A 17,062-nucleotide genomic window follows, 5' to 3' on the forward strand; every position below is an offset into this window, starting at 1 on the left:
GGTCCAAGAGGCACGGAGCTTTATCAGTCATGTTACTGCTCCGTGTCTCTGCTGTCCGGAGCCGGGCTTGGCTCTCTTTTACGCAGCGGATTACCCGCTCGTGTGAAAGAGCCCTAAGTGTGCATAGAGAGATAGCTGTCAGTCACTGATAACACTTCCACCCTGTACTGACAGCTCTTAGAAAACATCTGATTATAAATTACAAGCATTACTGAATCTTTTCCCACAAAACTATACATTAATCTGCTCAGGTTCCCTTTAAATAAGAGAGCTGCTGATTCTAGTGAGTTTCCTGCTATGCAAGAGAAGGTTCAGCAAAGGTGAAATAGAGCTTTCAAAATCAATTAATAGTCTCAGTACAGAGGAAACCTCTAAACCATGTTCCTCTCCTGATTATAGATATCTATCTATCTATCACACACAACAACTAAATGAAAGCGGCACCACAGAGCAAAAGTAAGTGGTGTGCCAGCGGCTATGGAGACAATCCTTGATCCAAAATAGACATATGGTAAAAATTCCACGGCACTCCCATAGGTTGTGGTTAAAAAATGCTTTATTTAATCACCAACACAACGTTTCACTCCTTTCTTTGGTACTTTTTTCAAGCAGTAAAAAAAGTCCCAGTGAGCGGACTGAAACATTGCATTGGTGATTAAAGAACGCATTTTTTAACCACAACCTATGGGAGTGCCGTGGAATTTTTACATATATATCTGCATGTATTCTTCACACAGGATTAGCTGCGAGCAGAAAAATCTCTTGGTGACTAAATGGTTAAAGGTGTGTTCTTTATAGTGTCACAGAGAAACCCATGCCCAGAGGACTCAGAAGTCGCTACACACACATTTTGTAAAGGCCCTTTTACATAGGCCGAGGATTGGGCATTCGTATGAACGCTTAATTCCGATAAACACCCCGTCTAAATGTGCAAATCATCTAACAAGCAAAATGTTTGTCTGTCTGTGATCACATCCTTATGAAGGCAGCCGAGCAACTGTGCGTGGCTGATCTCAGAACTCCCATGGAAGTGAATGGAGAGAGCTACACATGCATAGCTACCTCTCCGTACACTGCAGCTGGCAAACGGGGCCCCGGTATGCCATAATAGTTTAAAGAAGCACTCCCACATAAATTGTATTCTCTAGCCCATTAGAAAGGCACATAATGTAAACTGTAATGAAGATAATCTTACCAGGCATTTATTTCTGAGTTATAACCTCCCTTCTGATCCTCAGCTGTGTCATGTGACCAACACTGATCTACAACTGACACAGGACATGAAGTCCGTTATTTCTCTAATCATTTCTATGAGACTGACATGGAGTATTCCATGGGAGTACATAGAGAAACTGACCTCCTGCCCACACATAAGATGCTGTGTTATTTGGAGAGTCAGAGGGCCAGACAGCTCACTCCACTTTCACATATGGATAAAGTCAGTTTTAGCCAAGTCAGATTTATGATCGGCCCACTAAGACTGTAATAAATGGTTTGACGGTAGCAGTTTATCCGTCAGTAAGCAGCTTTACAAAAGTTGCACATCTTTACGAAAAAGTTGCATGTTTTTATGAAAAAGTCGCATGTTCTATTAAAAAGTCTCATAAGATAAGCATGGTCCTCACTGGAGTGAAATTGTGACTTTTTAAATAGTCCCAATAGTAAATCTGTCTAGAGATTCATTTACATAAGAAAACACGCCCACTTTCAGAAAACTGGCGAGCATAGTGCAGAGCAGAAAAGAGTCGCAAATTTGTGCGCAGTTTTAGCGTTTGGGACTTTTTGGGGGACTTTTTCACTCCATTATTCTGACCTGAGCTAATGATAAATCTGGCCCAGAGCTGAAGAACAGCGAGCGCAGCCTTCCCTTCATTGTCTACATCGCAGGGATGAGCAGGTGGAATTACAAGCCATAATTCATTTCAATGTGATGGCTCCTTTCTATACGAGTGTATACTACAGAGCCATCCCGTGAGCCGTGAATTATACCTGCTCACTGCTGTGATGTCAACAGCTAGAAGGTAAGCAATGAAGGAAAGGCTGTGCTTGCACGGAGTGTGCCTCCTCTCCAAACAGCTGACTGGTCGGGTGCTGATGTCGGACCCCGACGATCTGACATTGATAATATTAAAATCCAAGAAAACCCCAGTAAGAGGAATTGTAAAGCGGCTTACATGTGCAAGAGTTTTCTAAAAACTGATTCAAGTGAACCTCTATGTCGGCTGTCTTACCTGAAAGATGGAGTACATGATGACTGTTAAGGGTCGATTTCCAGAATATTCAGCTATCTTAAATATATCCAGCCCCCACTTGTTGGTGTCTTCTACTTCCTGTAGTTCAATAGACAATGCAAATGTGAGGAAAAAATGATAAAAGATCTGGTAAAACGTACCATGCATTGTCCATTACTGTGCTGGACATTATAGGATACGGTTAGTAATGGACTATTACCTTTGCTAGAAGTGCTTCTTGTTCGGTCTTCACCCCAAAGCGTGGAATACTGCAGGTAGTGAAGCTTGAGCTGTGTGTCAGTTTCTTTACACCAATAATTTGGGACATGGGTATCTTCTTCTTGTCCTTCTCCTTGGTAGTTGGTGAGGGGATTTCAACTTCATGCTGCTTGTCTGATAAAACCAGGAAAAACACACCGTTTTATGCTCTTCCACCTCCATGTTACAGATCTACATGTTCTTAGCTGCTCTGCCTTAACAAAGACCTGTCACCTCTCCTACTTGCATCCCTGTATAATAACAATTCTGGGGCATCCATTCTTATAACTTTATGATGTGACCATTTCCTTATTATTACTAGAAGTTGTGAATGAATTACCAGCAGTTTGCAATGACGGTCCAGATGGGTGTCACCAGTTGGGGGGGGGGGGTGTCCCTACACAGTTTAACACTATCCAATCAGTGCTGCCAGTGTCCAACTGTGCAGGGACACACGCCCAATTGGTACCACCCATCTGGTTGTAAAACTATTTTTGTAATGCTTTCTAAATGTTGTAAAGAGCAGCTCAGGCAAGATGGCCGCCCCCATAATTATATTCAGGAAATAGAATAAATAAATCTGCAATCAGAAAATAAATACAGATTAGAACAAAGGATATGTGTCTGGTTGTAACTGTCGAATAACATTTTGGTGGCACATTTCCTTTCTAAATGCTGCTCAGAATGGAAGAACTGTCCATCTCTGCTTGCAGGTTATAGGCTCTGACAGCACTTCTCTTCTACAGGACCAGAACACAGAACATTGTATATCCCAGAGCTCTGCGTCATCTCCTGTCATATACTGTCCTCATATAGGGCAGCAAGCCAGGTTGAAATACTCATTCAAAGTGTCTGTCCAATCAGAAACATTACCACTGATCCACTGGACAGTTAAGTGGTTGTTTTATGGGGATCCGAGCGCTGGGACCCCACCGATAGCTTGCATCTAGGGGTAGTTTGATAATAGGGTGGCAGTCAAGCATGCATAGTGCAGCTCCATACAGACTCTATGGGACTTGCATGGCATTTATGAAATATTTGTCTATGTGGCAGAGGGGGTCTTTAGAGGCCATCTGTCAGCTGATTGGTACCTATGAAACTGGCTGACCTGCTACATGTGCGCTTGGCAGCTGAAGGGATCTGTGTCGGACCCATGTTCATATGTGCCTGCATACTGAGAAAGATGATGTTTTAAATGTACGCAAATGAGCCTCTAGGAGCAACAGGGGAGCTGCCATTACACCCAAAGACTCAGCTCTCTCTGAAACTACTGTGCTGTCTGCACTTTGACTGACAGGACCAGGCATGATGTTTTTACTGCCTGACCCTGTAAATCAGAGGCTCCTGATATGCTCCTAGAGGCTCATTTGCATATATATGAAAACATAATTTTTCTCAGCAATATGGGCATATAAGAACATGGGACCAACACAGAAGCCATCAGCTGCCAAGCGCACATGTAACAGGTCAGCCAGTTTCCTTGGTACAAATCTGCTGACATAGACTTTAATACACATCATGGACCAGGATAGACCATCTATCGTGATGCCACTACCCCAGGAAGCAGATTGCCACAAATTAGAAATTATCCAATCCAACCAACAACACGGCATACTTTCATGGTGCCAGTGGTCACCAGCGACTACTAGAAGTGGTTGTGGTCTCTGAGTCACCACCGTTCGGCTCGCTGGGTGAAAGAACAGCGGTATATACCTGCCATCCAGCCGAATAATCCCACACAACAGAAAACGCACATGTCGATCCAGCAGCTTACCTAAGAACGTATTGGATATATATTCAGACACTTGGTTTCCAGAGCGACTTGTTTCAGACAAATGTGTAAGTTCTCTATTCAACATCCTCTTAAACTAAAGGAAGACAGAAAGAAGAAGTCAGTCTAGTATATTCACAGTAAGAGGCCTTGGAGGAGCATTGGCGGTCTTTCAGGCCACTCTCCCAGGCACACACCATCTTCTGTTACATGATGGGGGTTATCTGCTCCTAGGCCTTATGCATTTCAGCTAAAAGCAGGAATGGAGAAGTACAGAAGTCTAGTAGTAGGTGGAGATGTGGCTGTGGGATGCAGATGGTGTATGCCACAATGATGAGAACTGCGGTGGGACACTTATACCTTGTAGATATGTCCTGAAGGAATCTACTGGCCCGCTGGCACACAGGCAGGTGGCGGACCATGGCAGGTGGCAGGCAAGGCATTTCTTAGACTAAGACATTTGGCCTTTACCTCAATAGAATAAAACTTGGTGACAATGAGGAGCAGCAGGACCTGCCACCCCATGTAGAATGCAGAAATGAAGGCGCACATGAGAGGCAGGACAGTCTGCCATACAAATCCATGCCAGCATGCTACACCAATGAGTTCACCCATCATTCCCACACCCCCTCCCCTTCCCCTCACACACAGCTCACCTTAGCCCACAGAGAGCAGCCCATTCTCCTCCACCCAGCACCCACACGAGTGCTAGGGAATCCCCCATGCACTGCGCCCGCAGCCACTAGACACCCCCCTGGGAGTCCAAGGAGGTGCCCGGGGAAGCCCGGGGGACATGCTGGGGTTCGGGAATCCCTGCACCGCTTCCCCAACAACAACACAGTGCACAACGAAAGAGAGCCAATCCGAGCACAAGAAACTAGCCAATCAGCGAGGAGGAGTCCAGACACACTAAGGAGGTGCGACCAATGGCAGGAGGAGAGAGCAGCCAATCACAAAGCCCGCTCAAAGGTGAAGGCGTGGCCAAAGCTGCTGCAGTGAAAGGACATAAGAGCCCGGGAATGGGGCGGGACTACTGCAGGCGATGCGTCAAATCGAAATACACTTGGTGACGTCGGGAAGTAGGCGTCCTCCAGTACGTGCCACGTGACGTGGGAACGCTCGCGAGAAAGCTGTTGTCCTCTACTAGCGTATGGTGTCACGTGTCCTAACGCACATTGTACGGATCTCTGTGTGCACAGTGGAACTGGCGGGGCTCTAAGTGTATTTGTGATGCAGTGTTCACACACTGCGGCCATTAATGTTTGAAAACGTAAGCGACGCCCGGGTTTTAATGGAAATCTGAGGGAGAATTGTAATACTGGTCATACACATAGACCACAGATCCGCAATCTCCAGCTGTTCAGAAACTACAATTCCCAGAATGCTTCATTCACTTCTGTAGGAGTTAAAAGAACCTCTGAGCATGTTTGCGTACTGGGAGTTGTAGTTTCACAGCAGCTGGAGTGCCAAAGGTTGCTGATCCCTGCCATAGACTAGAGGTAACTGCAGGCAGTTATCAGGAAGGAGCCCTTCACTCCCCATAAGGGACTGGTCTCCAGGGGGATGCATTTACATGTGATCTCCTCTACTGTATGGGCGGAGGGATCGCTGCTGAGAATACCAGTGGTTGGGCAGCAGTCTAGAATTTCTATGTTACCCAGTGAAGGAGCATTTACAGGGCAGTTCCTGAGAATGTGCCTTCCTCGTAATTGTCCTATCATTGGTATGTGAAAATGGGCCTTAAAGGGGTTTTGTGCAGTGGGTTAACATTGATGACCTGTCCTCAGGTCACTGAAGGCAGGAAGTGACAATTCACGTGCAGCACAAGAGTCCTCAATTGGGCCATGTTACAGGAAATAGGATGCAGACATATGTCACAACTATTTTAGAGCTGTCATTTGGCTGTAAAAATGCAGCTAAGTACACAGCTTGAATTGTGGTCTATGATGGCAAAAATCACTTGTGACCTGTGATCAGAAATCCAGCAGTGTTGCGCCATGACCCCATTGACAATCTGTAGGTGCAGTGTTGCACTGCAACATTCCTGTCCAAAGTATAGTTTAAGGGGTGTCCCATCAGAAGAACCCTGTCCATATGCTGGCTTTTTTAAAAGGGGTCGTTTTCATGAGACAACTCTTTAAAAGAGCCTGTCGGCACAATCAACCCTTTTAAGCTGGGGATATAGCCTGGTAGGGTTGATCATCCTGAGTAAAACGATTTCCTTTTTCTTTAGGGCGAACTGCTCAAATACATTACTTTTTATACTTATGCAAATTACCTATTTTGAACAACAAGGGTCTGGCCTTAGCGATTGGAGCACCGCTAGCGCTTACACCCCTGTGAACCCCCCCTCCCCCTTGATTGACGGGGATAGAGCTCTAGCCTAGCCCTGTGTTCTTGTGCCAAGTCTGCTCACTAACTTGGTGCTTGTGGAGTGGATCTGATACTGTGAAAGCAGTCATGCGTGAGAACACAGGATAGGTGAGATGTCTTGCCCTGTCAATCAAAGAGTGCACAGGGGTGTGACGCTAGCAGTTCTCAAAGTCCTATGGCCAGGCCCATGGTGCTCAAAATAGGTACTTTATATAAATATATCACAGCAGCATTTTTTCCTATAGAAAAAAAAAGAAGTGAATCATCTTCATGATAAACCTTACCAGTCAATATGTCAAATGTGGCCACAGCATTTTTGCAGTCCAGAACCGGAAGTCGCACACTTCCGCTCTGGTAACAGTGTTCCCGACTGAGACCGAGGAACCTGTTACATCACTGAAATAGCCCGAAGCCTCAAGCAGGCTTCGGAGTCAATTTCAGGAATATACCAATACAGGCCACTACGTGGCAGCATTGAAGTGTTCAATGAAGGTTATATAGTCATCAATAAACACAATTGGCAATCTAATGATTAAAAAAAAGTTTTTACAAATATAAAAAACAACATAAGTTCAAATCACCCCCCATTCTCCCCTTCCTTAAAATAAAAATACTTAACCAATAAAAAAAAAATAAACATCATGGGCATCATGGTGTGCGAAAATGCCCATACAATTAAAATATAACAATATTAATGGTTTAACGGAGGGAAAAAAGAAAACCAGACAATCTGCCATTTTTTTGTCACTTCAACTACCCAATAGTTGTTTTTTATAAAAAGTGAACAAAACGTTGCACACATTAAAACGCAAGAAAAATTATACAAGTTTGGTATCGTTGTAACCGTACTGACCTGGAGAATGAAGATAACAGGTAAATTTTACCGTATAGTGTAAAAAACAAACAAACAAAAAAATACTTATCAGAATAGCGTTTTTTTCCGTTTCCTACTACATGGTATGCAGTTGTAAATTGTGCCATTAGAAAGTACAACTTGTCCTGAAAAAATAAGCCCTCATAAGGCTATGTGGACTATGGGAAGGCGGGGAGTGAAAAACGAAAACGCAAAAAAGGAAAGTCTCAGGGTCCTAAAGGGGTTAAACAAAGGCCAATTCAAATCATAGAATGAGGGCTCATGCACACGAACGTATTTTCTCCCCGTGTCCGTTATGGTTTTTTTGCGGACCGTGTGCGGAACCATTCATTTCAATGGGTCCGCCCAAAAAAATGGAAGTTACTCAGTGTCTATGTCCGTTCCGCAAAAAAATAGAACATGTCCTATGATGGTCCACATTACAGACAAGGATAGGACTGTTCTATTAGGGGCTAGCTGTTTCTGTTGGAATGCACACGGACGTCATCTGTGTTTTGCGGACCGCAAAATACAGACGGTCGCGTGCATGAGCCCTGAATATCAGATTTTTAATGATATAGCAGCACCAAAGGGATTTAGGCGCACTATGGAGATTTTATTGCAGAGATTGGTGTTGGTCCAAGCTGGTGGTGTAAAATGCTGCAGATCTTATAAATAATGAAAGGTATTTGAGAATATATTTATAACAAAGTAATATTTATGTATTTTCATTTTCTTAATTCCCAGAGAAACCCTTTAAGGACCCCCCCCCCCCCCCCCCCCCCCCGGGTTTCCCTATGACAGTGCTTTATGATCAGCTGAAAAGAGCAGACCTTGGGGGTTAATTACAAACAGGTAATATTGTGGCATGACCCTTTTTGTGACTTTTTATACTTCTGTGTGACAATATTTGTCACACAGGCATTTTTACGCCACATTCGACACTAAAGCGTCTCAAGGGAATGGCAGGGGGCCAGCCAGGCTGGCGTAGGTCTTACTCCAGGCACACAGACTGCCACAAATGAGCCTCGTGCATTCATGTGTAAGAGGCCTAAAAGGGCTTTCCAGGATTTTCATATTGCGGCCTGAAAACAGCGGCTGTGTGCACCCTGTATCACAGATGCGGAGCCATCCACTTGAATGGGTATCTGGAAGGTCAATGAGGAACGGAGGCACGAAAGCACGACAGAGTGCTTCTGTGGGGTTTATGTCCGGGCCTCCACCTCGCAAAAAATGAGTGCATGAACTACTTTTTTTGCAGTGTGGAATGGGTCCGCGTTCGCATGCGGCGGCCCTACGCTCAGTGCCTGTGCATTGCAGATCGCAATTTGCGGTCTGCAGCACGGGTCTGTCCAGCACACATTCGTGTGCATGAGGCATAAAGGGGCTTTCCAGGATTTTCATATTGATGGACTATGCTCAGGATTGGTCATCAATATGAGATCGGCAGGAGTCTGACTTCTGGCACCCCCATTGATCAGTAACTTTAAAAAAAAAACATGATGGACATTGTCGCTTGCAAAAACACCCATGCTATTAAAATCCAAAGATATTTATCTCATACAGCGAAAAAGTAAAAATGGTGATTTGCGATTTTTTTGGTTGCTTCACCTCCCACAGAAAATTAAATAAAAAGTGATCAAAAAGTCATACACACCCCTAAATGGTATCAATGAACCTCACACAGCTCCATACACATAAAAGTAAAAAAAAAAAAGTTATAAGGGTCAGAATATGGCAATGGAAAGAAAAAAATATTATTTTCCAAGTTTATTTTTTTTTAAGTATTAAAATGCAAAAAAGTATGTGTATATATATATATATATATATATATATATATATAAATTAATTTATTGTATTGTTGTAATCGTACTGACCCGGAGAATGAAATTAACAGGTCAGTTTTACTGCATAGGAAACAATGTAAAAATAAAGCCCATATAACTGGTGGAAATTTTTTCCTGCCTCCCACTACATTTTATGCAACCGTAAATGGTGCCATTATAAAGCACAACTGGTCCCACAAAATACAAACCCTCATAAGGCTATGTGAATAGAAAAATAAAAAAAGTTATGGCTTTAGGAAGGCTGGAAGTAAAAAATGGAAAATCGCTTAGGGGTTCATTTAGGACAAAATAAGTAATACAATGTGTTTACCAAGTTACTTAAAGTGTAACTTATTTCAAAAACTTTTGACATTTCATAGTAACATGTCCAAAAGTCTTGATCAGTGGATTGCTAAAGGACAGGTCAGAAGTACTCAGCGAAGTGCTGTCTGTCTTTGCTCTCAGATGACGGGCTCACATGCTTCCTCTCCTTGAGTACATACATAAGTCAGCAACTTTACTCTTAGTCTTACCTTGTTTGAGGCCATCTCACTGACTGAGTGTCTGGTCTGCAGCGTCTCCAGTTGGTCCAGACACCAATCCAACTCTTCCAGAGTTTCGATGGCCAGTTTCTGAACGGCATCCTCTATGGATGGAAGAAGAGTATGCATTTAGACTGAGTGTTATGGAGACTTTGTTTCTTTTTAAAACCATGTCCAAGTTTCCAGCACTTAATGCGGACACCAGATGTAAGTGGACCAGTGATATATGTTGAAGGGCACACGGCTCGCTTATCAAAATGCTGCAGTTTACCAATAGTCAAAAATGCCGATCTTATTGTTGCTCAGCTTTTAATCCCGAGGAAGGTTTTAACTTCTGGCAACACCGGCATATAATGTTTACCCCATTTAAACACCATAGGAAGTTCAACCAGTTCCCAGCACATGCCAATCTCTTCTACATAACCCTCACATCCCGAGAGAAAATTGTACAGTCTCAGTTTATGTGCTGTATCCATATAGAGCTGGTCAGGCTGACGGTCAGAGGTCTGTAGAGCAGGATCGATCCACGTGTAAATCATTCTATTCTGTGCAGACTGAAAAAAGCGTGAAAAGCATCATAAAAAAAAATAAAAAAAAAATAATGAAAATTCTCCAGGGACAATGCCTGGATGGAAGGACTGGTGTGAGAATGCACTAGGTGTAAGTATTTGGTGGAGGGAGCAGCCATTGTAGTGTTTCCATAGTGATGCAGATGGAAGATCACCAGTGTTTTATACAACGTGGATCTGCATATGCTGAAGGACCATGTGTGACTGCAGCAGATGCTAAATCCTGCTGGAAAGGAAAGCCACTACAAATGCATAGGATGGGTTTTCCTTTGTGTCATGTTGTCCACTGTCCGCTCCTGATTTTGGTGGAAGCAGTTTCCAATGTACAGATAATGAGTGAGCGAATAGATGGGAGGAGAAGGCAGAGGATGACAAGAGAGACCAGGCCCAAATCACCATGACAACCAACCTGCAAACTCACTGCAGTCCACTTTAACCCCTGCACTGCCTATATTTCTAACAAAATAACAATTTCCATCATGTTCTGCCAGCAAAAGAGCATCATGAGGAATGCAGTTGTCCTGTAGGCCATTTTCTATATCAGAAGTTCAGCTCCAGATTTGATGCTGCTTCTAAGCAGGGCTGTGGAGTCAATAAGTCAAAGTTCTGACTCCAACTCCTGCATTTTATCACACTCCGACTACAGCTACTTCATAAATGGCCAATACATCAATTTAATAAGACATTTACTGTAATAAAATGCTAACATCCGGCTTTTCTTAACGTCATATAAGTAATCAGGCCACTTAACTTAACTTAAACCATATTTACTGGAATACAATTTCTGAAATTTTCTAAATTCCTGCAAGTAAATCTATGTATTTAATAAATAGAAAACACTATTATACACTAGCCTGGGGTTAGAGTCTGAATCTCTAGCCACATGTGCTGCAGGTTCTAACCCTCAGGATAGGATTATGTGCCCAATGTACGACACGTGACCCCAGAAGTGGCTGCCACATGGCATTCTGGCACAGCCCAGAAAACCTCTTTAATAATTTTAAGAAATCTAGGAATTTGTGCTCTATATATATGTGTAATCTAGAAAAAATATACAGTTTTCAAACCAGCATCTGGATCTGAATACTTTTGTAATGTTGTATAGCCACTGAGTTATTCAGTACATTGTATCGGTATAGCACCACCTGCTGTTTGTCCCTTTTCTTATTTCTTTGTCCGGCTCACTGAGAAGGCCGCACATGCTCAGTTCCATCCTTCACCTGCCTCCTGAGCTGTGATAGGGAGAGAATGGACACGCCCCCTTAGCTGCAGCAGAAAAGACACTCCTCCTGAGCTGTGATAGGGAGAGCATGGACACGCCCCCTGAGCTGCGGCAGAAAATACACTCCTGAGCTGTGATAGGAAGAGCATGGACACACCCCCTGAGCTGCAGCAGAAAAGACACTCCTCCTGAGCTGTGATAGGGAGAGCATGGACACGCCCCCTGAGCTACAGCACAAAAGACACTCCTCCTGAGCTGTGATGGGGAGAGCATGGACACACCCACTTAGCTGCAGCAGAAAAGACACTCCTCCTGAGCTGTGATGGGGAGAGCATGGTCACACCCCCTGAGCTGCAGCAGAAAAGACACTCCTCCTGAGCTGTGATAGGAAGATCATGGACACACCCCCTGAGCTACAGCACAAAAGACTCCTCCTGAGCTGTGATAGGAAGAGCATGGACACACACCCTGAGCTACAGCACAAAAGATTCTCCTCCTGAGCTGTGATGGGGAGAGCATGGACACACACCCTTAGCTGCAGCAGAAAAGACACTCCTCCTGAGCTGTGATAGGGAGAGCATGGACACACCCCCTGAGCTGTGATAGGAAGAGCATGGACACACCCCCTGAGCTGCAGCAGAAAAGACACTCCCCTTCACCTTGATATAAATCTAGCAGAGCAATGAATGGGGAGATCTCTGGAGCCATGTGTCACGGATGAACCGCGAGAAACAGCAAGATATCCGGAAATAAAACGCAGTCAATCGATTTTTTGATTGTCGCATCTAGGAATTACAGATTCAATTCCTGATGCCCAGCAGATAACGAAATAAAAATAAATTAATAAAAAAATAGGTCATATGATTTTTACCCCTTTGTACGAATATCATCCATAGGATAGATATGTAAAGTATATCATTTTGTTGGTCAGGATCCGCTGAGTATTATGATATGAAACATATACCGCTGGGATAAGCCACATCCAGGTTATTAAACATCTCAGTAACCGAATATGATATAGTTCTCATGTATAGTGTCAATGAGATCGATATTTTCAGAGGATTGTAAATCTGTCATTATTAGTTGTGTGCGACGGACGTGTGCTGCGATATGAAAATGTCAAATTTTTGGGATTTGAACTTCCCTCCGAATAACAGCACCAGCCCAGGGCTGAGCCTGAGATCCCGCCCTAACAGCTGGACCCTTCATAAGGCCATGAGTGAAATCTAATGGGAGTCCTCCCTTGTGCAATATCATCTGAAGAAGCCAGCCACGAGGACCAAGGTGGGCTGGCAGCCATATTTACCGGACTTTTTATTCTGGAACAAACAGACTTTCTTGGACTTTCCACAAAGGACATTCTTCTGAAACTAAGTATTCCCTTTCATCTTTTTTCCCTTTTTATTTTACACTGGACTATCCTTCCCTATCATTGTTATTTTTAATAATTTCTGTATATGTTAATCATTTGTATTGTATGTATAATAAATGACGTTAAAGTCATTTTCTTCAGCCTCATACCTGCTCTGAGCACCGCAGAACGAATCCTAGCCGTTTCTGAAGAGTCGCTACCCGGATAGTTGTCGTGTTTAGTCAAGGGTTTCCCTTGCCTTGTTACAAGGGATGGTGGCAGCCTACCTACATATTGCGTAGTGTATGTTTTCTGTAGTCCGCACGCTTCCTCCTAGCCGGTCTGCTGCCCAAATTCCAGCGGTTTCAGTTCACCGATCGCATCCCCACAGTGGACGATCTGCGGTCTGAAACATATTGGAAGGCATTGAGCGTTCAGGCCACTAGGGGGCGTGTGATAGCAGGGGCAGCACGTGTTACAGTGCTGGCCGCGCTTTGTGACACCATGTCAATGTACAGGGCTAATTCTAAATTTGTTAGAGTCTTGTGTACTTTATGATGTCTGATATTTTTGGGGATTAAGCCCTAATTCTGTTTAGAAAAGAACTACATCAAATTATGACCTGGACCTATTCACTGGCTTGCGAGTGATCTGTAATATGCTGCTGGAACTTCAAAGAAACCCTATTCAAATTTCAGATAATGGTCTTTTTATGTTGACCGATGTTACGGGCATTTATCAGGAAACAAACAAACAGGTTTTCCAGATAATAGGCTGGTCATACTGTATGTGGAGGTGAGAGCAGCAGTTACATGCTGCAATCATTTCCTCTTTATGAGGACGATTGAACAATACTGCAATCACTTGTTCCCCTACACATTAATAGTTTCTAAGCAGCAGACTGCTGTTTGCACTGAAACAATGCTTTTTGGTGCCGCCTAAAAGACATGATCACCAGATAAATGAGCGATTGCTTGTTCATCGGGTGATCACAGACACATGTACACATGGCAGTTATTGGGAACAAGTGTTTCATCAAATGGTCATCCCTGATAATTGACCCAATCAGCAGTCCATGTAAAAGACTATTATGTTTAACCCTTTCGCTACCAGCACTGTATATGCACGACGCTAGAGCGATAGGCAAACATGGCACCCGCTCGCACGGGCGTCATGGTCGGCAGGTTTTTCCTGTTTCAAACAGCAGAGACCTGTGACCAGCAATAATTCTGATAGCGGTAATTAAAGGCTTTAGATGTCGTAATCAAGTGAGATCACAGCATCTAAATGCAGAAAAAGCCAAAAGCTCGAGCTTCTTGGAGCGTTACCAGCGGCCAATGGGGATGCCAGTAATTGATTTGAATGGACTCAGCCTCGATGAAGAGGCTGAAAACATTTAAAGTGCAATTCTTATTTTGGCCACCAGATGGCAGGCCAACATAAGAAATTAGCAATTCTTAATAATAAATGCAGTTTAAAAATACACGATTGGTCAAAATTCAAAAATAGATTTTGTAGGCTCATATATGAGCTTCAAAATCATCACAAAAAATTAAAAAAACACTTACAAAATATATTTAAAAAAGTTTTAAATCACCCACGTTTCCGTATAATAAAAATATGAATACCTAAATAACACAAAATATAAACATCATAGGTATCACTGCGACCAAAAATGCCCGTACTATTAAAATATAAAAATATTTTTCCAATACGGCGAATGGCGTAACAGAAAAAGGGTCAAAATGTCCAATTTGCCATTTTATTCATTGCTTCTCTTACCCAAAAAACGGTAATAAAATATGATCAAAAAGTCACATACACTTCAAAATGGTATCAATAAAAACTACAGATCGTCCCAGCTCAGTATAACTTGATCTTAGTATATATCTAGAAAAAAGTTATGGGGGGTCAGAATATAGTGATGTGTTTTTATTTTTCCAAAGTTTACATTTATTTTTACACTATTTAGACATTAAAAACCTATACATATGGGGTATCGTTGTAATCGTACTGACCCAGAGAATGAAGGGCATGGGTCAGTTTTGCTGCAAATGGAACGCCGTGTGAACAAAATCCGTAAAACGGTGGAGGAATTTATTTTCCAATTCCACCCCATTTGGAACTTTTTTTTACTGCTTCCCACTACATTGTATGCCATAATTAATGGTGGCATTAGAATGTACAACTTGTCCAGCAAAAAATAAGCCCTCATACAGTTATGTGAAAGTTATGGCTCAAGTAAGATGGGGAAGAAAAATGAGAATTAAAAAAACTAACAAAAAAAACCCGGTATCCTTAGGGTTAACGGAATATATTTTGCAGAGATTTAACATTTTGGCAGTTTAACCATAAGGCTCTTTTCAGACTGTGGCTTTTGTGTCTGTTCACCGTATGGGCTGGAAAAGTTGGGTCGCATCCATTCGCTGAAAATACCCTTCTGACAGATTCTAATACTGGCACAATAGTGGAGAACTGTCTATACAGTGTAACAATCCATTAGTGTAGGTTCACCAAGCCTATAAAGGTGATGCTCTGTAGTATTCTGTGGACTCCTGAGAGGTTGGGTCCTTACAACAGCAACTCCATGAAAGAATGAAGGTTATTGGTACTAACTGGACTTAGATGATACTGCATTTCAGACTGAGAAAAGTGTCATAAAGATAGTACCACTAAAATGAACCCCAAACATGGCATTATTTGTTGTAATGTAAGTTTCCAGGACCGCGGACAGATTATCCACCCCAATCATTAATCTACAGGAAATAGATAGGTTAAATAAGTTACATTTTTCCATTTTTGCAGGAAGTGAAAGGTTCGTGGGGCCTCTTGGGAGTGAAACAGTCCCCTGGATACAAGTCGTCTGGTATTTTGTAAGGAATGCCTGACGTCAATTGTTTCCTCTGTGTAAAATGGGGTCACTTCTCTTGGCTGAACCAGGCAATATAGTCTAAATGATTATTTAGCACATCCTGTGCCAACTGGAAGAAAAAATCTGATCAGCGACCGGATTGGTCACTGATCATCAGTACAAATTACCACTAAAACCATATTAACAGTCGGCCAGTTATCCAGACTTCTGGATTGCCTTCTGCTGTGAGGGTCATCCAATACATCATACAAGAGATGAATTATTGCACTTCTGCATCAGTCTCTATTAGGGGACCCTCGTTACATATTCCGTTAAAAAGTAGGACAAAATAGCACAGCCTGCGACGCCATTTTGGACAGAGATCCAATTGACTCCATTATAGTCAGTGGAGTCCACTAGGCGGTCTTTGTTTCTATCATATGACAGACCCTGCATTGCATTTTTCCGTTTCCTGTTCCTAGACCAGAACACGTGCCACCTGCCAGTCGGTAAAACAGGGGACTTTTGACCAGCACTTACAGACTGATGCGTCTGTGCTTTGTTCTGAAGCTGGAGGAGCTGGTGAAGGGATTGGAAATATCATCATTTTACTCTCCACAGTGAATACTTGTTTAGTCCACTGCTTCTGCCAACGTAATACTCCTTAGATAGGAATAGAAGCATAGGCTGATAGCAACTTTTACTATGCTATGAACTATAGAGGTTATCCCATGAAAAGTATCCCTATACAATGAACAGGGCATTTCAAACAATGTTATTGCAACATGCATACAGGTACACTGCATTTTCCTCTGGTAGCGCCCCCTGCTGTCTATCTTCTGCATTCAGAGGAGGACTTACATGCTCCTTAGCTTCCCTGCTCTCAGTGTCCGTGTGGTGATCTTATAGTGAAGCGGCTCAGACACCTTTAATTGATTCCATCCCTACTTTTACATTCATAGAAATATATAGCTAGATCTGTAAACAGCAGAGAAGGAAATTGGAGGGGCATTACATGTGTATCTCTGGAGCTATATATGAGGGACTATTTTCTATGCAGGAGTGGAAGGGGTTGCTTCATGGAAGATGTAGATGCTTGATGAGCTGCTGCCCACCCACCGAAAGGGAAAAAAGTCTGCCAGATAAGCAAATAAAAAAAAAGTTTTAAGTTTGTGGGAGAAGTTCTTTAAATGTCAAAGTTATTTAGTGGCATAA

At 42.9% G+C, this 17,062-nt stretch overlaps 1 protein-coding gene across 7 annotated transcripts in view; it reads right to left on the reverse strand.

The window, feature by feature from the left end:
• PDE4C (phosphodiesterase 4C) overlaps positions 1-17,062 on the reverse strand; it is a 1,152,632-nt gene that overhangs the window by 44,243 nt on the left and 1,091,327 nt on the right. For 6 of the 7 annotated variants that reach the window (XM_044305707.1, XM_044305716.1, XM_044305726.1 and 3 more), the window contains 4 exons: positions 9,846-9,958; positions 4,264-4,357; positions 2,452-2,624; positions 2,232-2,330 (listed from right to left, as the gene is read on the reverse strand). In XM_044305707.1, coding sequence (XP_044161642.1) covers positions 2,232-2,330; positions 2,452-2,624; positions 4,264-4,357; positions 9,846-9,958 — 479 coding nt within the window. Of the gene's footprint in view, positions 1-2,231; positions 2,331-2,451; positions 2,625-4,263; positions 4,358-4,916; positions 5,235-9,845; positions 9,959-17,062 lie in introns of those variants that run through there. The other variant, XM_044305753.1, reaches the window with a different exon arrangement.

This window comes from Bufo gargarizans, chromosome 1 (genome assembly GCF_014858855.1).
Source record: "Bufo gargarizans isolate SCDJY-AF-19 chromosome 1, ASM1485885v1, whole genome shotgun sequence".
Taxonomy (NCBI): Eukaryota; Metazoa; Chordata; class Amphibia; order Anura; family Bufonidae; genus Bufo; species Bufo gargarizans.